This window comes from Mus caroli, unplaced genomic scaffold (genome assembly GCF_978045245.1).
Source record: "Mus caroli unplaced genomic scaffold, Mus_caroli_1 scaffold_4, whole genome shotgun sequence".
Classification (NCBI taxonomy): Eukaryota; Metazoa; Chordata; class Mammalia; order Rodentia; family Muridae; genus Mus; species Mus caroli.
In genome coordinates this window covers 148,744,742-148,767,858 of record NW_028227259.1, presented here as the reverse complement: position 1 = coordinate 148,767,858, position 23,117 = coordinate 148,744,742, and the positions used below count along the sequence as shown (strand labels likewise).

Sequence of the window (23,117 nt, the reverse complement as noted above, 5' to 3'; positions counted from 1 at the left end):
CTGGCTCAGCACACGAGTACAGGAACCAGTCTGCTGTGCTGTGCCCTCCTAGCCCTGGGTCTCCCTCCCTTACGCGACCTTACCTTGACTGCAGACACAAAGGTTAACATTTGTTTAATGTTAATAATAGAGATTTGAAACACATTTGAACTGTAAGTGGTACCTGAGGACCAGAAGATGGCCATGGGTGGCCTCTGCATGTGACATTTCCCATGTCGAGACTTCCAGGGGGCAGTGCGTAAAAAAACCCGTGGTCGAGCAGAACAAGCTACACAATGGTATGAATCTCATTTATTTAAAACAGTATTTCTCACCATTCTCAAAGTGAAGACTGCAAAAAATAGAAGCAGCGTGTTACCCTTAGCCTTGGGGGCAGGTTGCTGCCTTCCACCTCTGCGTCAGCCCTATGCCAGTCTAGCCCACCACACTTTACAAAACAGTCCAGAAGCTTAATCAAATAAAACTATTGTACACAACATTTACATTAGAAAACATAGCTGAATGTAGGAAAACTGGGTGTGCTGTTCCCTCTAAGTAAAGACCGCTCCACAGTTGGGGCATCTTCGCTTCCTCAGCGCAAAGCAGCAGAGGAACCCAAAGGGGAACAGGACGATGGCCAGGAAGATGCCCAGGCAGGTGAAGCAGTACTCCAGGACACCAACCCTGCGGGGAGAGAGAAGCAACCAAGTTAGGACCCCACCCCCAACCTGATAGCCCATGGGTCATAGGGCGCCACAGAAGGGGGCCACACCATCTACAGAGCACCTGCCCGACTTGCAGGGGAATGTGCTCGGTCGGAACAGGCAGCTCTCTCTCGCTAGCTCTCCTAGGGCTGGAGTGCATAGAACTAGCTGGAACCAGTATAAACTGCCAGTGCTACCAAGGGCATCCTAGGCAAACTCAGAGAACAGGGTGGAAGGTATCACCTAACGTGAATAAAGACAAGAACTTTCCATTACACACTTACAAAAAGGGGTGAGGTGGGGCTGCTGAGATGGCTCGGCAGGAAAGGACTTGCCACGGAAACCTGATGGCCTCAATCATCAGGTTGTCAAATTCAGCCCCTCACCTGGAGCCCACAGGATGGAGAGAGAGAAGCAACTCCGTGGAGCTCTCCTCTGACTCTGCCTTCATACCCAACAAAAACAAGAGTGACCCAAGTGAGTCGATAAAAACTCCTACAGCTCTGGAAAACAAGACACCGCAGAAATGAAACCCACTCTAGTGTGTCTGCTGTGCTGGGGACGGAAGCCAGAGCCTCCTGCGTAGCAGGCCAAGTGCTCTGTCCACAGACCCAGCATGCTTCTCCAATGCTGGAAAGTTTTCTGTCCTCTAAGTGTTTAAAAAGCAATCATTTGATTGGTGTGAAGTTAAGGAAAACAGTCAGCCACGTTCACACACGCAGAAAGTCACTTGAGAACTTGTAAAGCTTCCTATTAAGTCTGCTCCCAACAAGCACAAGGGGGGACCCAAAGACATGGGCTGTCAAGCAAAGCCAGAATCAAGCATAAGTACAAACCCAGTGGCCTGGTGGAATCTCTTCTCCCCATGTAACTCGATCAGACTCAAGATCCTTTCAAAGGTCTAGACACCAAGCCTCACTTCTACCAGACTCAAGATCCTTTCAAAGGTCTAGACACCAAGCCTCACTTCTACCAGACACACTCTGTACTGGCTGGTTTTGTGTCAACTTGACACAGCTGGAGTTATCCCAGAAAAAGGAGCTTCAGTTGAGGAATTGCCTCCATGAGATCCAACTGTAAGGCATTTTCTCAATTAGTGATCTAGGGGGAAAGGCCCATTGTGGGTGGGACCATCTCTGGGCTGGTAGTCTTGGGTTCTATAAGCAAGCAGGCTGAGCAAGCCAGGGGAAGCAAGCCAGTAAAGAACATCCCTCCATGGCCTCTGTATCAGCTCCTGCTCCTGACCTGCGTGAGTTCCAGTCCTGACTTCCTTGGTGATGAACAGCAATGTGGAAGTGTAAGCCAAATAAACCCTTTCCTCCCCAACTTGCTTCTTAGTCATGATGTTCATGCAGGAATAGAAACCCTGACTAAGACACACTCCCCCAAGCTCAAGATGACAAAATGGAAGGGGGCTGCTGGAGAGACACTGTCTGAATGCTATCTGAGCTGGTCAGAGCACAGAGGGCTCAGCAGGGATGTCACTGGGGGGGAGGGGGGAAAGGGGGGAGGAGGAGATAAGGTTCCCTCCCCCCCACAGCACCCTCTTATCCCTCCCTATGGTCTTGCACACTGACCCTTTAGGCCACACTGCCACTCCTTGTTTCCACCTCATGGAGAGAGCAGAAAAATGGCAGCTTAAAAAACCAAACACGCTAAGAGCCAAAATTGCTGGGCAGGGTCCCAGCTCTGCCACTTCCTAGGACCATGACAAGTAAACCTGAATATTCTGGGACTCTCATTCTCATCTGCTTAGAAGATAAGACAAACTCCATGCCAGCCTCCCCCACCCTCTCAGGAGAAGCTGCCAGGAACAGACATAAACCTAAGATGCACAGGAAGCCCCAACACTCTGAGCAGTGCCTGAACCCCAACAAGCTCTTGGGTGAGGAGGCTCTAAACAGGCAGGTTTGGGAAACCACCTTCCTCTCGGCTCCTGGGAGCTTACCTCTCCACCTGGCACAGGCATCTAGCACCTATGAGCCACAAGAATCAGGATGCCTGCTCTTGTCAGCACAGCTACCTCTTGTGTGATCTGCAGGTTGGGGGAATTAAAACAGGGTCTCTGAAACTCCCTGTATAACTGAGGAGGACCTTGAACTTCTGGCCCTCCTGCTTTCACCTCCCAAGGTCTAGGAATACAGAGGTGCCACCAAGGCCTGTTCTATGACTCTTACAAAAGTGTCCCTTAACAACCACAAGGTCACCAAGTCACCACACTTTGGCCTACTATGGACTGGGCAGGACTCCTCCACCCACTGTAGCTGCAGGGCACACTCTAGCCAGTGGTGAAAATCCCCACTGAAAAGTATCTGAGGCTACTCTCCTGCCTTTTGACACCAGCTATCCCTAAGCACAGGTGGGCAGGCCTTGAGAATAGAAATGTCCAGAGTGGCTAGCAGAAGGCATGTGACCCATTCAGGCCATTTCTGTCTGGGCTTCACCCTTCCATTTCTCCGAGCCCCTTCACAACTGTGCTGGGAGGTAATCCTCAAACACTGGTCTGCATATTTCAGTTACAGAACACACCATGAAAAGTGGGCACACTGGTCTGGGGAAGTATAGGCAGGAGGATCAGAACTCCAAGGTTATTCTCCCTTACATAAGGTGCTAGAGGCCAACCCGGGGCTACATGAGACCTTGTCTTAAAAGATTAGGAAGGGACAGGAGAAGAAAGAAAATGTCCCACAAAAGCATTGGGTCATAGGAAACAAATCTTGCTGATTGGATGACCAGGAACTTTGAAAGAAAACAGGGGCCTCAAGACCTTTATCACCTGAAAAAAGCGCCCAGATGGTTGTGGGACACTGAAGGATGGTGGGAGGGGTTGGGTGGGCTCTCCATGTTGCCCTGCATCTCATCTGCAAGAACACCCCAGGTGGACTATTTTGACACAAGCTTGTCTTAGAGCCCAGAATAGCAGGTTCTCTGCACACTCCCTCGAGGCCTGCACTGCCTGATGCACAGGGTTCCTAACAGTAGCCAGGCCGGCATCTTGGCACAAGGCCTTCCATCTCCTGTCTCCTGTGCTCCTAACTTTGAGAGAACCAGAGCAGACCTAGCTGACCTGTCACCACTGGGCCTCCAGACACTAGTCCCCAGCAAGCTCACACCTGCTCTGTCAGAGCTCAAAGCTGAGGAGCAATGCCATCTGCTGACCCCACGGTCACAAGGGGCCACACCTGGCACCGAGAACCTCCTGCTTCCCAAGGAGCCATCGCCACGAGTTACTTAGGGCTGCTCACCTCTGGGAGGATTAAAAGACTCCATGCCTCCGGGAAAAGATGTTCCTTCAACCACACCACGTGGGGACCAGTCACATAAGGAGGTGGGACATCTGACAGCAGTCAACAGTCTGTGCCTGGAGACCACATACCCTCATCCCATGAAAGCAACTTAAGCTCCACACAGACTTCAGTGGACTCGGGGATGGGATCCCATACTCTGAACCCACACGCCCAAAGGCCCGAAGCTCTGGAAGCAGAACCTTTCCTAAATTTGGAGGAAGCTCAAGCTGGATGCAGTTTGACCTGAACATGTGCTACGTGATTTGCTTGCTTGCTTGTTTTCTGAGACAAGCTCTCTCTACATAGACCTGACTATGTAGACCAGGGTAGGCCTCAAACTTACAGGTATCCACCTGCCCCTCTGCCTCCAAAGTGCATTAAAGGCATACACCACCACCCAACCAATTTATCCACTTATATACCTTAAATATCCACTTAACATAAAGATTCACGTCTTGCTGCAGAAATACTAATATTTTAACTTCAGCTCTGCCCCAGATCTCAAAGGGAACATTGGCAAAAGTTTTCATTTTAAGAGCCAACATCTGACTCCAGAAACACAATATGGCCTCTAAGCCATTATTCAGCAAGATGCTACAGGCGGCTGCAGTGGCCAAGGCAACAGCACAGAGTGAAGACCCTGCCCCAGAACAGCTGCTGCCGTCCAGCTGGCCTGTCCCCTTCCCCAACAGCCTCACTTTCTCTTTCTTTACACCCTCCAAAGAGCAATTCTGCCAGAACAAGTTCCAACTCTTTCAAATCTGGGCCTCCTGGCAGCACCTGGATGGCCCCTCCCCACCCTGAACAGGTCACCCGGAAAGGAGGGAAACAGTGCAGAGAATTAGGAACGTGTCTAACTTTAAAAGCTTTACTTCTTTAACCCCTGACTGGAGGCTTCATGAACAAGTGGCCCCTTGACCCTGACATCTGCCAGACAGATTGGACGCAGAAGGGCAGAGGACGGGGTCAGGGAAGCTCTGAGCTGCAGGAAGACATGTAATCCTGGAGGGTCCCAAGACCAAGTAAGTACTCATCCAGAAAGGACTATCCTGACCCCTCCTGTGTCCTTACAGCACCCCATTCCAGAGGTACAACCTGGCCGCATCTTACAGGTGGAGATAGGAGCTGCACCTGAGGCCACACAGCTGGGGAAGGTGGCAGGGATCCAAGCACAATCAGGCTCCCGGGTTCTGGCCCCAGCCCTCCTGCTGCTCAAGTATTTCTCCCAAGCCCCAGAGTTCCGGGCACCTGCAACATCCCCCAGGAAAAGGGATGGAGGGGCTTCTCCACCAGCTGACTGAAGCAAAAGCTTGCAGTAGTCTCTCTCCACTCCAGAGAGCATCTCCATAGAACGGAGAATTCCACTCTCATGTGGGCAGTTCACAGGGACCAAACTCGAAATATCCTGCCACTTGGGCACAGATCTCAAAGGCGAAACTGTCAGGCATAGCCTCAAGTGTTCACAGTGGGGGAAAAAGAGGGCAAGGGCATGTGCCCTCCAGCTCCAAGCCTCAGCTTTGTACCACACCGCCAGAGCTGGGAGACCAACTGGGCTTCCCCCAAGTTGCATGCCTTGACCAGCACACAGCCAGGACACCAGCCTCCACCTCCTGCCAGGCGTGGCTGGCTCCTTCACCCCCTTCCTCAGCCACAGTCAGGGCAGAGCAGCCCTTCCCCCACCCACCATTTCTTCGAAGCCTAAAGCTGCCACTGCCCCATCTTCTCCAGACCCTCCTCAGCAGGCCCACAGGGGCTTTCCTAAACTTCACAGCAGCAACCCAGTGCTGCACCCAAACCCCACCCTCCTGCATTTCTCCCAGTCTCTCTGGTCACCTCTGAAACTAAATCCGCAGAAACAAAAACAAACAGCCCAGGCAGTGCTCGAGGAGCCTGTGCCTGGCAGGCTCTGTACTCACAGCCATGCCACTCACCCTGTGCATGCACATTCCACGGGTGACCTGTGCTCCCTCCCGGGGCACGGCCTCACCTGCCCTGCATCTAGGGACAACCCACAGCCGCTGGAATGCACACAGCCGCCTCAGAGACCCAGGACCTTCACAGACACAGGACTGCTGCAGGTGGGGCACGGAAGCCTGGGGGGGGGGGGCTGAGAGAAGCCCCATCCACTGGGGGTGAGAGAACTGCTTCTTGCAAATGTCTATAAAAGGAACCGGAGTCAGGCTGCTTAACTCCGACTCAGACAGAATGGCAACGTGACAAGCGACACCGGCCTATTATGCCAAGTCTCACTCAGAGGGAATCACAGACGTGTGACTTGGACAAATTCCTGCCAAGCCACTAGGGAGAGACAGGACAGGGCCCGGGAGGCTACATCTGGAAGGGAGAAAGCTTAGTCACATGAGAAGTGTCCTCTCTTTCAGACCTAACATACCAGGCAGGGGAGGGCTCAGATGTTTACAGGGGAGCACCTTTGTCCCAACCCCAGAAACAGACACACTCTTTCCCTAAACCAAAGGCAAAGCTGGCCACCCCTCCTGTGCTGCTCTCCTGGAGAGGGAACCCCCCCCCCCCGCCCCCCCCACCATCCTGCATGCCTGCTTTTGAAATGATCAGCCTTGAAAAGCCAGGGGCTAGCAGCAGAGGGCACTGTGAACACGCCTGCAGGGATCCAGGTGTGCATAACAGCCTGGGGGGACGAAGAGTGGTCACTACTTCAAGGATCAGGCACCCCCAAACCTGTCCTCGGAGGACCCAGGTTCCTTAACATTGGACGCCTCCATCCACAGGCTGCAACACAAGAGCCCAAGACCTTCCTGTGAGGGCAGTGGCACAGCCTGACCTTGTCCCAGATTCTACAGGACTGAAGAGCCCATGAGCAGAAGCCACAAGCCTGCAAAACAACTCACTTCCCAGGGAAAGTCTCAGAGAAAGTGTTCTCCACCAGCAGCAGTCCAGACTGCAGCGGGACACTCCACAGTCTAGGATTTCGACTGCCTTGGCCCCCAGACTATAGCAGCCATACTGCCCTGCTGTCCGTCCCCCCACACCCCAAACCCTAAGTTCAGGAGTCTGGTCCAAGAAGAGCCTCATGAGAACACTCCTGTCCACTGGGGGAAAGAAAAAACAAAACAAAACAAAACCCCAGCTGACTGTGGTAGGGCCAGGATCTGGTTGCTGGAACAAGCAGACGTGAAATCCTAGTGAGCCCCCTACACTGCTATGCCTCTCCCCACCTTCCTGCCTGCTTGCCATCTACCCCTATGAGACCTCTCCTTAAACTCGAGAGTTCACCGAATATTTGTCCCATCCTCAGGGCTCTGAGAATTCCCATGCAGGGACGAGCCTCAAGGCCACACAGGAAGTCTCCCACCTCCATACAACCCCCTTCTGTGCCAATGGCTCTCTGCACAGGAGACCCTATACTGATCCCCTTGGCTCAACAAGCTAGGACCACCTCCCAGTCTATGCTCCCTCTTTGGTGTGCCTCAAGCCCTCAGGTGGAAAGCTTGCAGAGAGAGAACAGTCCTCTGGAGGCGGCCAGCAAGACCAAGCTATCAGAGAGCCACCCCATCTACAGCTGCTGAGTCCCACTCTTCTCCCCTCCACCAGCTCCAAAAGCCAAGTCACTTGGGTTCCTGAAGGAGAACTCTAAGTAAGTGGCCTTCAGCCTTCTTCCCCCAAGCACATGATCAGCCGAGGGTCCAGTGTCTTCCACCCTCAGTCATCTCTTGTGAGGCCACTCGCAAGTTTCCAAAATCATTAACTTCCCTATGGCTCCACTCTGCGCCTCTGACACACTTTTGAAACGAAAGCTAAGTCCAAACAAGGGTTTCTTAATTCCATCTCAGAGACTTGGAACTTCCCCCTGCCAGACAAAGGCTGAAACCCTGCCCTGCACGAGTCCGAGTCCGTACCTGGCCCATCCCCGGGTGAGTGGCCAAGTCCAACTTGGAAGCCGAATCCTCCAAAGCCTGCCTAGAATGAGCCTGGCTGCATCTCTCACCTTACATAAAGTCCCCACAAAGTTTCTGTCAGCTCCAGTTTAAGGGTAAAACAGCCACAACAACAAAACCACTCCAGCCCGGAACAAAGAAGCACGGGGTTTCCTCCTGGGCCAGCTAGTGGCCAGGAGTTGTTAAGCCCTGGTCCGCATTCTGCACCCTCACAGCCTTTGCTCTCTGCTGGCCACTTGGATCTCCTAAATCCTTTGGCATACTGGCCAGCGGACTCAAGTCCCAATACCTCCTTAGTACTGGAACAGTACACTTGCGGAAACTGGAAGAAAAACCTAACAAAACAAAACAAACCCTGATTCGCTGCGGCTCTCCAGTACTAGGGAGGATAGACCATCAGTCTCCATTGTTAACATTCCTGCGTCCCACGCACTCCGGGTGCCATGCCTCCCAAATGCACTCAACTCCGCACAGAAAAGGGAACCCATCCTCCTGCCGCATAAAGTAAATTCGGAGCCAGGGGTGAGTGACCCCACCTTCTCCCACTGCAGTCCCTCCCCTGCGGGACTTCCCTCTGAGACAGGAGCGGGGCTGTGACCCCACCCCATCCCACCCCCGCTGGCCTTTTGCAAGATTCCGGCACGTGCGTTCTCCGCCGCCACCCCCGACCCCCAGGCTAAAGACTTACCTGCAGACCGGGCAGCCTCCGACCACGACGATGGAGTTGGCAGGATACCGGGTGACCGTTCGACTGTGGATGTTATAGACCCGGGGGTGGCTGGTGGGGATCCCTGTGGGAGCGGAGTGCAGATCAGCCCCGGGCGACTCGGCCCTCCTCCTCTCCTCCCTCCCTCCCCCTTAGCCCCCGTCCTCCCCGCCTCCAACGGGGCTGAGCGCGCCTGCGGGTGGGCTCTAGGAGCCAAGTGCGAACCCTCCGACACTAAGTTCACGGCCACCCGGGCAGGGCCTGGCCGGGCAGGGCGCTCCGGGTAGCAGCTGCCCCCCGGCAGGCCCGCGCCGGGGACAGCGCGGTGCTTGGCCCGGAGGCCGTTCGGGGACCCCGCCGAGCCGCGGGCCCACCTGTGACGAGGTAGGGGTAGGGCGGCGGCGGGGGCGCGGTGGGGATGGCCCCGTAGCCGTGCGGGCCGCACGCGTAGTCGCCCTGGCCGGCCTCCAGGTTGTAGGCGGGCGGGCGCTCCTGCAACAGGGGCTTGTGGTCCATCGCGGCCCCCGGGGCCGCGCGCCCGCCAGCTCCGGCCCGGCTCGCTTCCTTCGGCCCGGCGGGGATGGCGGCGGTAGCGGCGACGGCGGTGTCCCGGGCAGCTCGGCCCAGTGAGGCGCGCGCCGGGCGGGGCGGGCGCGCCAAGGGTTCCCCGCCCTCCCGCCGGTCACAAGATCGGGGTCACGTGGGCGGGGCGGGGCGGGGCTGTGGGCGGGGTTTGGGCGAGGGCGTCTTAAAGACGCCTCGGCGGCTGCCGCTGGCGGGGCGTTGTCCTCGTTCAGTCCCGCCCCACGGTGGATCTTGGACTTCCAGAGAAGTTCTGACACCCGGCCACGGCCGGGGGAACCCAACAAGATCCTGGCCTCCTTTAGCTTTTGCTTTTTTTCTAAAAATAACAATAATAATGTTTGTTACAATTATTTGGGGGGAGGGTGTGTTTATATGAGTGGGCACGCATTTGGAAGCCAGAGAATAAATAACTTTCAAGAGTGGGTTCCTGCTTTCCACCATATGGGTCCTGAGATAGATTGGTTGACAGATTCTGCAGCAGACGCCTTCACCCCCTGGACCGTCTCGCCACAGCCTCCACCGTTTTTCTGTTTTTGTTTGTTTGTTTGCTTTGGACCTAGGCTCATGTAGCCCAAGCTGGCCTGGAACTCTTAACCCTCTCGCCTTTACCTCCTAAACTATGGACTTCGTTGCCCCTCCACGCCCAAATCCTCCCCCTGCCCAACCCAGCACCCGGATCACCACCCACAGGGAGGGACCAGGCGAGCCCCTCCCAATCACTGCCCACACACCCTTGGGTGTAGGAGGGAGAACAACTGAGTACGCTCGCCTACTGAAGCCTACTCAACTGCTGAGCCTTCCTCTTTCTCCTCTTTTGATTAATTTCCGTTTTCAGGGGCTGTGGCCACTAATTACAAATAACTGCCCTGCTTGGGAGAACCCTAAACTCTAAGCACCTGCGGCGCTTCCTTCAGGTTCTCCAACCTTTTTTTTTTTTAGCAGCCTGACCGCAAACTTGCTGAGTTTACAGCGTGGGGATGTGGCTCCCTAGGAGAGGACCATGGTCTGACACAGGCCCATGCAGTCTCTGCATAGCTACTGCCATGCCGCTAGCCCAAGTATCGCCTGGCATGAGTTTGCCTAACACACGTGAAGCCGTGGGTTCCGGCAAGTAACTCTCACCCCAGTGCTTGGGAGATGATTCAAGAGAATCAGGTCCGCTACTACACAGCTAGTTCAAGGTCAGCCTCAGCTACGTGAGACCGTGTCTCCAAAAACCAAGCAAGGAAAAAGAAATGTTGGAACAGTGAGAATCCTTCCCAATTGTTGCCTATGTATTTCCAGGGTCTTGTGTGTGTGTGTGTGTGTGTGTCTGTCTGTCTGTCCATCCATCCATCTGGTGGCACTCTGAAGGAGAATTGGGAGTTCAGAGCCATTCTGGGTAATGAGACTCTATCTCAAAAGATACCCAGTGAGGTTAGGTTGTATGTGTAGCTCAGTTCATAGAGCAGTCACCTAGCATGCCTGAAGCCCCAGGACCCATCCCCAACATTGCATTAACTGGGCATGGTGGCTCAAGCCTGTAATCCCAGCACTCTAGAGGTGGGGACAGAAGTCTCCAAAGTGAAAGTTCGGGCTGGAGAGATGGCTCAGTAGTTAAGAGCACTGGCTGCTCTTCCAAAGGTCCTGAGTTCAAATCTCAGCAACCACATGGTGGCTCACAACCATCTGTAAAGAGATCTGATGCCCTCTTCTGGTGTGTCTGGAGACAGCGACAGTGTACTCACATACATAAAATGAATAAATCTTTAAAAAAAGAAAATCTGTATTCGTTATTGTGTAAATGATGTATGTGTGCCCATGGTATGTGTGTGGCAGTCAGGACAAGTTTGTTGAGTAAGCTCTTTCCTTCTACCTCTGTGTGAGTCCTCAGGTCAAACTCAGGCCACCGGACTTGCTTGGAAGACACCTTTACCCCCTGAGTCTTCCCACTGTCCTAGGACACTTCTTATTACCCCTGCCTTGCAGAAAGCTGGAGAGAAGCATTGGTTCCTCCAAGCCCTTTCCTAACGATCAGACCCCATACACATCGGGAGACTTCAATTTTAGGTCAATTTGTTTTCCCTTATAGGCCTATGTTTGCTGATCAAACCCCACCGCCTCTGGTTCCCTAAGAGGGCCAGCCTCTGCCTAAGGACTCCATCTCATGAATACTGGAGAGTCAAGAGTTCAAGATCATCTTTAGCTACATAGAAGGTCTGAGGATGGGGCCTGGAGAGATGGCTCAGGGGTTAAGAGCACTGACTGTTCGTCCAGAGGTCCTGAGTTCAATTCCCAGCAACCACATGGTGGCTCACAGCCATCTGTAATGGGATCCAATGCCCTGTTCTGGTGTGTCTGAAGACAGTGACAGTGTATTCACATTAAAAGTCTAAAGATGGATGGATGGACAGATGGATGGATGGACAGGTGGGTGGGTGGATGGACAGGTGGGTGGGTGGAGGAGGAAGGTGCTGCTGGTTCAGTCAGTAAGGCGAGGATTTGAGTTTGTATCCTAACAAACACATAAAAGCCAGCTAAGGTGGTGTGCACCTGTGGTCCCTGTGCTGGAGAGGCAGAGAGAGAGAGATCCCTGCAGCTCACTGGCCAGCCAGCATGGCCAATGAATGAGACCCAGGTTTAACCAGAGACCTTCTCTTAAATAATAAAACGGAGAGCATCTGTCCGCCACACTGACACACACACACACATATGCCTGTGCAAGAGCAAACATGTACATACACACACCCACATATGCACACACACAAAATAAGAAAATGAACCAGTTGGCCATGAGGAGGTGGAAGGAACAGCTCAAGATGGTTTGCTTGCTTAAGGTGGACAAACAACAGATTATTTGTGGATGAGGGGTAAAAGGCTAGGGTCCTGCACAGAGCAGGAACAGTGTCCTGTAGGGTTGGACTGGTCACCTACAGAAAGGGAGCACAGAAATGCTAGGACAGAGGTTGTTCCCTCCTCTCCCCGCCCCCCTCCTCCCTCACCCTCTGCTCCTCCCTCCTACCCGGTGTGTGCTGTCTGAGCCTTCCGCCCTGAGCTACATCCCCAGCACGGGAGCTTGGAGCTTCGCCGTGACTGTTGCTAATTGCTCCATGAAGTTGCGAGCAAAGCCAGCCTCTGAGTCTGAGCCCAGAAGAGGAAGTCTAAGAAATAGATGGTTCTGGGATTCCCCCGGAATTGGGGAATTGGGGTTTGAGCAGATGTAGACAAGAGGAAGCGTTAGAGTGTGACCATGGAGTCCTAAATGTTCCGTCTGCCCCTTTCCAGCCCTCAGGCTGATGAAACAGTGGACCTTAAGGAATTGGAGTTTCCCGGGAAACCCCATTCTAAGGCATTGTGGTTTGGGGGAGAGTGGTCCCCATATGCTTGGGTCCATGGTCCCCATTGCCTGGTTGGAGGTGTGCCACAGGAGGTGGGCTTTGAGGTTTCCCAGTTAGCTCTCTCTGGCTTGTCCTTGTTGATCAGATGTCAGCTCTCAGCTGCTGCTGAAGGCCCTGTCTGCGTGACCGTGACCATGACCACTGCCGTGCTGCTCGCCATGATGCTCAAAGACTCATGTCTGAAGCCATAGGCTCCCCATAAACTCGTTCTTCTATAAGTCCTGTCAGTGTCTCTTCACAGCAACAGGAAAGTTAACATAGACACTGGAGAAAGAGAAGGCTGAGGCGCTGGGAGATGTATGTAGGCCGAGCAGCCTTCCTGAAGGAAGGGCATCATGGGGGCAGGCCTTGGGGTTAAAAGGCCTTGTCCAGTTTGCTCTCTCTGCTTCATGCTTGCCACTAAGGACGTGAACTTGCAGCTTCTTGCTCCAGCTGCCATGCGTGCCGCCTGCTGCCACACTCCCCCAGCACAATGAGACCCTCTTAGCTCTCCTGGAGCCATAAGCATATTGAGTTGCCTTCCTCGGTCGGTCACGGTGTTCTACCTCAGCAACAGACCCTAACTAATGCCACTTAAGGGAGAGACTCAAGTGTCTTAGCTTTAGCCATAATTATCATCTTGGTTACTCTCAAGTTACATCTCAAAGGCTTGCTGGAGATTCTTTCTTCCTCACCACCCTCCACCTCTCCCTTATTCCTTCCCCTCCTCCATCTCTGAGACAAGCTCTCCCTCTGTGTAGGCAAAGATGACCTTGAACTTATAATCCTCCTCCCTTCACCTCCCAAGCGCTGGGCTTACAGCCATGCACCACACACAGTTTGTGGTGTTGAAGCCGGGATTCGGGGCTTCATGATGGCGGCAGCCATACCCCCACCCGGCTAGTTTTTGATAAGCGATTCCACATGTGGCTGTGCAGGTAACTTTCGTGGTGCCCTGATCTGATAAGGTGAAGCTGGGAAGCCCTGGAGTTACACAGGGCTTTAGCACACACCTTTTACTGTAGTGGAGTTTCTGGGGAGATTCTTAGAGAATTTCAGGTTACAGCTGGGAAGGGAGAAAGGCCTTAAGGAGATGTGGCTAATTGTGCTGGAATTTCTACTTCTTAGCTGGAGAGAGGCTGCAAGCAGGGGCCTGGATGGGGGATCGTTCCTGTTCACATCCCCACAATATAGTGTCTCTGTGTTCTGTCTCACTGGAGACCAGAAGTTAGCAGGTGTGGCAGGGCCTCATTCCCTCCAAAAACTTTGGAAATGACCCTTCCTGTCATTCTAGAACTTAGTGACTCCAGAACTGGTGTCTTTAGCTCTCTCCTCATGGCTCTCTAGGTCTCCTCCTCTTTTAAGGACACCAATCATTGTTTGCATTTAGGGTTCAAACTTGATACAGAGTGGCTTGGTGCAGGGCAGTATGCTGTGTTCTCAGGACTCCAGGTGGTAGACCTGGGGTCCAAAGGCCAGGAATCCTCAAAAAAAACAAAAACAAAAAAACAAAACAAAACAAAACAAAAACAAAAAAACAGAGCTACCTGTGCCCCGCCAGGTTCCTTTACGAACACCTAGAGGGTGGTGATGTTGCTTCCATGGGATGACTCTAAAGAGGCCAGAACACATACAACATAAGACATGCTATGGACACGCACACATTCCTATCCCTGACCCCTCCTGTGCACCCTTGTGTGGCCAAGATCCAACTGCCCCATGTCATGGCATAGCTGGAGCCAAGATTCTCTAGAAAGACACTGTGTCCTCCCGTCAGCTGTTACAGAAACAGCAGTCTCCAGAAAATTAGAATCCCCCACCTCTTCACCTCACACCCCCACCCTCATCCAGGAGGAGGGATAAGTGCCAGCCAGAGCAATATAGGATATTGTATGAGCAATGTCAGCCCACCCTACAGGACAGATTAGAAGCTGAGACAATGTTGGGCCAGTGACAGACAGGGCCTTACATTGACCAAGATAGCTTAGCTATGTGGAACTCTTTTTTTTTTTAATTTTTAATATTTTTTATTACATATTTTCCTCAATTACATTTCCAATGCTATCCCAAAAGTCCCCCATACCGCCCCCTACTTCCCTACCCACCCATTCCCATTCTTTTGGCCCTGGCATTCCCCTATATTGGGGCATATAAAGTTTGCAAGTCCAATGGGCCTCTGTGGAACTCTTGACCCCTATTTAAACGTAAACTGGAGATAGCTCTCTCGAGAGGATCTGGGCTCAATCCCCACCTCCCACTTGGCAATTCACAACCATGTCTAACTCCAGTCCCAAAGGATCCGATGCCCTCTTCTGGCCACTGGGAGAACTGCATGTGTGTGGTACACACATATATGCAGGCAAGACTAAATAGTCAAAATTAAATTAAAACTATAATTATGTCAGGACCCTGAAGGTGGACTTCGGGGACACTGGACATCTTCATTTGTTCCTCTTCCCAGTGAGGTCATGCTGAATAAATCTCTTGCCTGCTGTCTCTTTAATTGACGTATTTTAGACTGGGTGAGAGCCTAGCTCATCAGGGCTTCTCTGGTTGTAAAAACTGCAGTAGCAGTAATCTGGGTGAGCCGGGCACTCTCCATAGTATGTCTTATGTTGTATGTGTTCTGGCCTCTTTAGAGTCATCCCATGGAAGCAACATTACCACCCTCTAAACGTTTGCAAAGGAACCTGGGGGGTACAGGTAGCTCTGTTGTTTGTTTGTTTTTGTTTTTGTTTTTTCAAGGATTCCTGGCCTTTGGACACCAGGTCTACCACCTGCAGTCCTGAGATTACAGCATTATGCCCTGCACCAAGTGTGCAAAATAGGAATATTGGTGACTGTGGGGTGCATGTGTGTATGTGATACACCACCAGCCCTCTTCATAGTTGGTGTTAGCCAAAGTCTGAGGAACAATCCTAGTCTTCTGACTGTTTTGAGACAGGATCTCACTAAGTAGTTCAGGTTGGTCTTAATCTTACTCTGTTGCCCAGACAGATCTTAAACTTGTGATCCTCCTGCCTCAGCCTTCTGAGTAGCTGAGATCTGTTTCATCAGACTGACCAGTGACTGGTTCTAAGGGAAATATAGTCCTATAGAATGAGATGGAATTTGTTTTACTTAGTGCATATCTCCTTTGGGCTGGGGATGTCGCATAGGAAGATGGTGGTTGTTTAGCGAGCACAAGGCCTTGGCACCAAAAGGAGAAGAAAAATAAAAATAAGGGCTAGAGATGTCAGTGGGCACCAAGCTTGCCTCGCCTGCACAAAGCTCTGCGTTGTATCCTTAGCATCTATAAACACAGATGGGAGGGCAGCCACCCACAACCCTAGCACTCAGGGAGTAGAAGGCAGCAGACCGGAAGTTCAAGGTCAACCTCTACTACATCTGGACCCCTTTAGGGGGTCACACATCAGACATCCCACATATCAGATATTTACATTACAATTCATAACAGTAGCAAACTTATGAAGTAACAACAAAATAATGTTATGGTTGGAGGTCACCACAACCTGGGGACCTGTATTAAAGGGTCACAGTGTTAAGAAGGTTGAGAACCGGGGCTGGCGAGATGGCTCAGTGGGTAAAGAGCACTGACTGCTCTTCTGAAGGTTCTGAGTTCAAATCCCAGAAACCACATGGTGGCTCACAACCACCCGTCATGAGATCTGACATCTTCTTCTGGTGCGTCTGAAGTCAGCTACAGTGTACTTATGTATAATAATAAATAAATCTTAAAAAAAAAAAAGAAGAAGGTTGAGAGCCACCACTCTACTACGAAGTGCTTTGAAGCTAGCCTGGGCTACACAAGAGCCTGCCATTCATAAATAAATAAGTCCTATGTATATTTTTCTGCTAATTATAATTCTGTTCTTTATCACCTATCACACTAAAAATTTTTTTTAAATGTTGCCATTTCTATTAAAATAAGTAATTGCTACTTTGATTTTGACTACAGTATATAAATGTTTCCTAAGGAGGGCGCGGGAGGGGGATCTGGTGAGACAGGACATGCTGACCCCTGCCTGAGGACTGGGACAGTTTTCATCCTCCAGACCTTGACAGTCCCTGTCACTGTCCTCAAATGTACCAGAGGAACTCAAAACAAAGATCATGCCCTTTTCTTGCACGCCCTTCAGAAGAGCTGATAACCCATCACGTGGACTTCTTGGCACATACAGGAACTGGGTACCTCACATGGTAGGGATTGTGACCAAAGGAGAAAAAGAAGAAGGAAACATAATGTCAAAAGCCAGGGCTGGAGCCAATTACAAGTGCCTGGCTCGGGGAAGGACCAAATATTTGCTGAATAGCTACTAAATGTTATCTTAGATAAACACTTTGGAGTTTTATGGTAAGCCCGTTGTGAGCCTCACAATTCTACTGGGCAAATATTTCTAAGTATTTTATAAATTAAGCATATCGGTTTCTACACAGCACATAAAAGCATCACTTTTGCTGAGTCGGGTGGTAAATCTTTCATAAGTCATGGGGCCTAGGAGAGAACTTAGCCGGTAAAGTGCTTGCCCTGCAAGCATGAAGGGCCTGCCTTCGCTCCCCAGAATACACATAGAAAAGCCAGGCACAGAGGCCGAGGCTTGGTGGATCCCTGGGGCTCAGTTTCCGGCCAGCCTAACTTACAAGGCAAGATCCAAGCCAGTAAAGAACCTTGTCAGAAACCACAAGGTAGGCAACCTGGAAGAGCAACACCCACCCAAGGTTAACATCTGGCCACCATACGCTTGTGTCCCCATGCACAGCTGCGCCCATACGCACACATGCACAAATATGCATACCATCTTTATAAGTTACATATATGCATATTTGTTGAAGTCTGGTCTGTTGCTATGTATTATAATGCTAAATCCTGTATCTCAAGGTCTAGCTGCCTCAAGAGGAGTGAATTCTCATGTATGTCAAGTGATGCTATGTAACCTTGCCCCCAAATTATCCCTGATTGGTTAACAGATACCTACAGCCTATAGCTGGGCAGAAGCAAGGTAGGCGGGGCTTTGGTTCCTGGGTTTGGGGTCTGAGGCAGAGACCATGAGGAGCGGAGAAAGGGCAGCGAAGCATGAGCAAGGTACCATGGGATAGGTGGCTCATGAGCACACGACCTTGAGGGCCAGCCTGTTGGAATAGGAACAGCCCAGATGGAACGTGGCAAGTGATATCTCAGGGCTACTGGCAGGGAAGCAAACAAAATCTGCCCAGCCCTACTGCTTTAAGGGCTTATTGTAAATATAAAGATTTCATGTCTTTTGGGAACTAAATGATCTATTACAACACATATTCAAATGTACATAATGCTTGCCCCTCCCCCTTCTTTATGGGGATAAAATCCGGGGCCTCCACACGCTAGGCAAGAACTCTTATCATAGAGCTATGCCCGGGTCTTCCCAGATTTTGTAATTGAAGGACAGAGAGTCCAAGAACATTTCAACCAAATTTAGATATTGAAGGCAAGGTGGAGGGGGGGATCCTGGATGAAAGAACAACTGGTTCTCATCAAAAATGTTCCTGTACAGCCCGAGAAGGAAACCCAGCCTCCTAAACTGGAAAAGTCAAACATCCTTTCAGGTTCCCGGGGCTGGGACATGGTTCATCAGTTAAGTGCCTGGTGCACAAGCGTGATGACCTTTTGAGTTTTACATCTAGAACACCTGTTTAAAAGCCAGTCGTGGTGGCACACACCTGTAGTCTCAGGCTCACTGCCAGGCCAGATTCGCTGAATTGGAAAGTTCAAGGCCAGTGAGCGCCTGTCAGAAAATAAAATAAAACCAAAAACAAAAACAAAAATAAAACATGGTTTGGGTCTGGAGACCCAAACCATGTTTTGTTTTTAGCAAGGTAGCAAGTGCTCTGGGTAGCAAGTGCTCTCAACCCAGAGGTTGAGAGCACTTGCTACCCAGTCATGACTATCAAAATTTGGATTCTGGTACCGATGGGATTATCCTAGGTACACCTCTAACGCCAGCTCCAGGGGATGTGGGTAGGATAGCAGGACTTGTGCACTTATTGTGGCTACATTGTATCCAGGGGATGGGGTGGGGGGGAGGATAGCTAGACTTGTACATTTATCATGGCTACATTGTATCATTAGGGAAGACCGCATGCAGCTTCACAAGTCTACGCTGTCAGAGGATAAAAGTTACCTGGGTTTACAGAAGTCTTCTCCTAGGCGTGCCTAGGTTACAGCCTGCCATCACTTGTGTGTGCCACCATGCCTGGTTTTTTAACATGTGTTCTAGATATAAAACTCAGATCATCATGCCTGCATGCCAGGTCCTTTACTGATGAACCTAGGCATGAAAAACCAGCAGGAGATGGGCTGGAGAGATGGCTCAACGGTACCCAGATGTTCTCCCAGAGGCCCTGAGTTCTATTCCAAGCAACCAAATGGTGGCTTACAACCGTCTATAATGGGATCTAATGCCCTGTTCTGGCATGCCCCCTATTATACACACAGAACTCATACATTTAAAAAAGAAAAAAGAAAAAAAAAAGCAGTAAAGCACTACCTAGAATCCCCCAGTGAGGGGCTGGGGGCGTGGCTCAGTGGTAGAGCCCCTGCCTAGAATCCCCCAGTGAGGGGCTGGGGGCGTGGCTCAGTGGTAGAGCCCCTGCCTAGAATCCCCCAGGGAGGGGCTGGGGGCGTGGCTCAGTGGTAGAGCCCCTGCCTAGAATCCCCCAGTGAGGGGCTGGGGTGTGGCTCAGTGGTAGAGCCCCTGCCTAGAATCCCCCAGTGAAGGGCTGGGGGCGTGGCTCAGTGGTAGAGCCCCTGCCTAGAATCCCCCAGTGAGGGGCTGGGGTGTGGCTCAGTGGTAGAGCCCCTGCCTAGAATCCTCCAGTGAGGGTTTGGGGGTGTGGCTCAGTGGTAGAGCCCCTGCCTAGAATCCCACAGGGAGGGGCTGGGGGCGTGGCTCAGTGGTAGAGCCCCTGCCCAGAGTCCCCCAGTGAGGGGCTGGGGTGCAGACAGCAGTAGGATGCTTGCTCAGCATGCTAGTCCCTGGGTTTGATCCAGAGTGCTGCAAGAGGCTCCTCCTTTCTGGTTAATTTACAATGGTGGCAGGGAACCAAGTAGAACCTGAAGACACACTAGTGACCAATTACTGATAACTAAGTTTAGTGACAAACATGGATTCTCTGTTTGGGGGAAGCAGACAAGGGGCCAGTCTCAATGAGAGAAATAAATCATGACTTTGGGTCCATAAGCAGGTCTAGGGCCCAACCTGGAAATGATTTTTAGAGGACTCTTCATGTGTGGGGTGGCTAACGATCCTGAAGGCCTTCGCTCAGCCATTCAGCCATTTTTTTTTTTTTTTTTTTTTAGTATTGCCAAAGCCACCCAAAACTAGTCTTCCTCAGAGTCGGGATTTGAGACAATGCTGTCATAGGACCTTGGCTATGTGGAACAGGTGAGCTTAGGGAATTGTTGTGGGGAGGGCCCTTTGACCTGGGAGGATGCCGTGGGCTGGAGAGCTGGCTCAGCAGGAAAGAGCTCTTAACTCTACAAGCATGAAGACCTGAGTTCAAATCCCCAGATTCCCACATTAAGTCAGACATGTGGGGGCTGGAGAGCTGGCTCAGCAGGAAAGAGCTCTTAACTCTACAAGCATGAAGACCTGAGTTCAAATCCCCAGATTCCCACATTAAGTCAGACATGTGGGGGCTGGAGAGATGGCTCAGCGGTTAAGAGCACTGACTGCTTTTCTGAAGGTCCTGGGTTCAATTCCCGGCAACCACATGATGGCTCACAACCATCTGTAATGAGTTCTGGCGCCCTCTTCTGGAGTGTCTGAAGACAGCTACAGTGTACTTACATAAAATTAATAAATAAATCTATATTAAAAAAAAAAAAGTCAGACATGTTCCTGCACTTGCTTCTAGTCACAGCCCTGGGAAGAGCAGAGACAGGAGGATTGTTGTGGTGGTTTGAATGAGATATCTTCATAGCCTTGGGCATTTAGATACTTGGTCTCCAGCTGGTGGCACCATCTGGGAGGCCTTGCTGAGGGAACTACATCCCTGTGGGCAGGCTATAGAGGTTTCCAAGACTCAATTTCCCAGTTCACTGAGTCTACCTCTTTCTTGGGCTTTGAGATGTGAGCTCTCGCTGTTCCTGCTGCCCTGGCTACTGCCTGTTGGTTGAGATGACTTATCACAGCAATAGAAAGTAACCAATCAGATCACCACGGCCTGCTGGCCGATAGCCTTACCCCAGAGAATGATGGAGTGGGTCACCCAAAGTCCCCTTGCCTCTGTGGATGACAGACACATTTGCATATACTACACACACACACACTCACACACACACACACACACACACACACACACACACAAGGGGGTCATGATAAAGGTTCAGAGAAACCACCCAGGGCCCCACTACTCTGCTACAAAAAGACAACAAACAAACAAAGAAAGAATCCAACTGCTTTTCCTGTCTCTTCTCAGGCCTTCTGAGGCTCATCCCAGGGCCTCTTACCTGCTTCCTGCACCGTGGAGGCCATGGCTAGTCCCCGTAAGACGCCCAGAAGTGGCCAGAGAGAGCCTGAGGTTGGGCCAGGAAGAGCCCCTTTATGGTCCAGCAGCAGCAGACAGGCAGCAGCCGACATGAAGCAGTGACCCAAAAGGCCATTGAGGAAGAGTCATATCACTAAGAATGTGGGGGAGGCCAGCCAGGGCCTCGAAGGGAACAGAATGTAGCCTCACAATCCTGCTCTGTGCCAGGGTTCTTAGGTTCTGAGCCTAAGGCTCTGCTCTGTAGGAGGTGACACCAGCTCAAATATTTCATCCCACTGCCAAGAGATGTGATATAACACATGGTCCAGGAAAGAGGACCGTGGAGCCGCCATGGGAAGATAGAATGCCACAAGGCAGTGAACACACAGTCTAGTGGCAGACTTTTGCCCCAGATCTTAGAAAGGTCAGAGGGAAACGCAAGAACCTCTGTTTTATCCACAAGTAGGCAGAAACAGCTCCAGGTTCCGTGAAATAAATAAGTATCAAAATGGTAGATAATCATTTCATGAGGCTGAGCAAGGTGGAGCCTACCTGTAACTACAGCACTCGGGAGGCAGAAGGAGAAAGGTTGTAGACTAGCTAAGGCTCTATGAAGAAACTATCTCAGAATAAATAAACATACAAACACATACACTCACACACACATTCTCACACATACACTCCACATACTACACACATATACTGTCACACTCAAACATCACTCACACTCACACACACACACATACTCATGCACATACACTCACACTCTCTCACATACTACACACACATATCCTCACAACACATATACCACCCCCCACAGGACACTTCACATACTACACACACATAAACTCACATACACATATACTCACACACCTATATACATACATACACACACACACACACTCACACACACACACATTCACACACACACACACTCACACACACACACACACACACACACACACACACACACACACACACCTTTCCTTCTGAAGGTTTGATATTTGTGTTTATTAAAACATAGTGAGGGGGAGGGTCTGGGGGACTTTTGGGATAGCATTTGAAATGTAAATGAAGAAAATACCTAATTAAAAATTAATTGATTAATTAATTAATTAAAAAAACATAGTGAGAGCCGGGCATGGTGGCGCATACCTTTAATCCCAGCACTTGGGAGACAGAGGCAGGCAGATTTCTGAGTTCAAGGCCAGCCTGGTCTACAGAGTGAGTTCCAGGACAGCCAGGGCTACACAGAGAAACCCTGTCTCAAAAAAACAAACAAACAAAAAAACAAACAAACAAACAAAACAAAAAACAAAAAAAAAGAAGAAGAAAGCAGGCTGAGCAAGCCAAAAGGAGCAAGTCGGACAGCAGGCCTCCTCCTTGGCCTCTGCTTCAGTTCCTGCCTCCAGGTTCCTGCCCTGACTTCCCTCAGTGACAGACTGTGATCTGAGAGCTCTAAGATAAAGTAAACCCCATTCTTCCCAAGTGGCTTTGACCATGGTGTCTTATGACAGCAATAGAAATGATGCTAAGATGCCAGGTGTGGTGGCGCATGCCTTTAATCCCAGCACTCGGGAGGCAGAGGCAGGTGGATTTCTGAGTTCGAGGCCAGCCTGGTCTACAGAGTGAGAGTTCCAGGACAGCCAGGGCTACACAGAGAAACCCTGTCTCGAAAAACAAAAAACAACAAAAAAAAAAAACAAATAAAGAAATGATGCTAAGGTAACTGGCCAGAGACAGCAACACAAACTGACATACAAGATTCTCCACACCTGAACCAAACTCTCTCTCCCCTCCAAATCACCTTGACTACCTAACCGGCATCTCTGATCGCTCAGCAGTGTGTGTGGGAACTTCCCTTTCCCCTCAGACAGTTCACAGGAGTGTGCTGACAAGGGACTCGGAGCAGATACACTCACAGAGCACAGAGGGAATCCCAGGAGTAGGATTCCCCACAAACGAGATGGAACTCAGGGTTTATCTGTCCTTCCTGGATGGGGAAGAGAGAAGAAATGGTATTGAATCAACGAGCCAGGAATAAAAAGTAACTTGTAAGTGATTTTCTTGAGTGTGTATCTATC

General features: G+C 51.0%; 1 protein-coding gene across 2 annotated transcripts; it reads right to left on the bottom strand.

Annotated features, from left to right (window-relative positions):
* Positions 1-269: 269 nt before the first annotated feature.
* Positions 270-21,199, bottom strand: Bri3 (brain protein I3). Of its 2 annotated transcripts, none has more exons than XM_021162999.3 (3): positions 21,017-21,199; positions 8,573-8,675; positions 270-663 (listed from the first exon to the last, which is right to left on the bottom strand). In XM_021162999.3, the coding sequence occupies exons 1-3, from the start codon at positions 21,144-21,146 to the stop codon at positions 531-533; spliced, it is 366 nt and encodes a 121-aa protein (XP_021018658.1). In that variant the 5' UTR covers positions 21,147-21,199; the 3' UTR covers positions 270-530. The 2 variants fall into 2 exon arrangements, with proteins under 2 accessions (XP_021018658.1, XP_021018657.1); XM_021162998.3 differs by lacking the exon at positions 21,017-21,199 and adding an exon at positions 8,965-9,256.
* Positions 21,200-23,117: the final 1,918 nt, after the last annotated feature.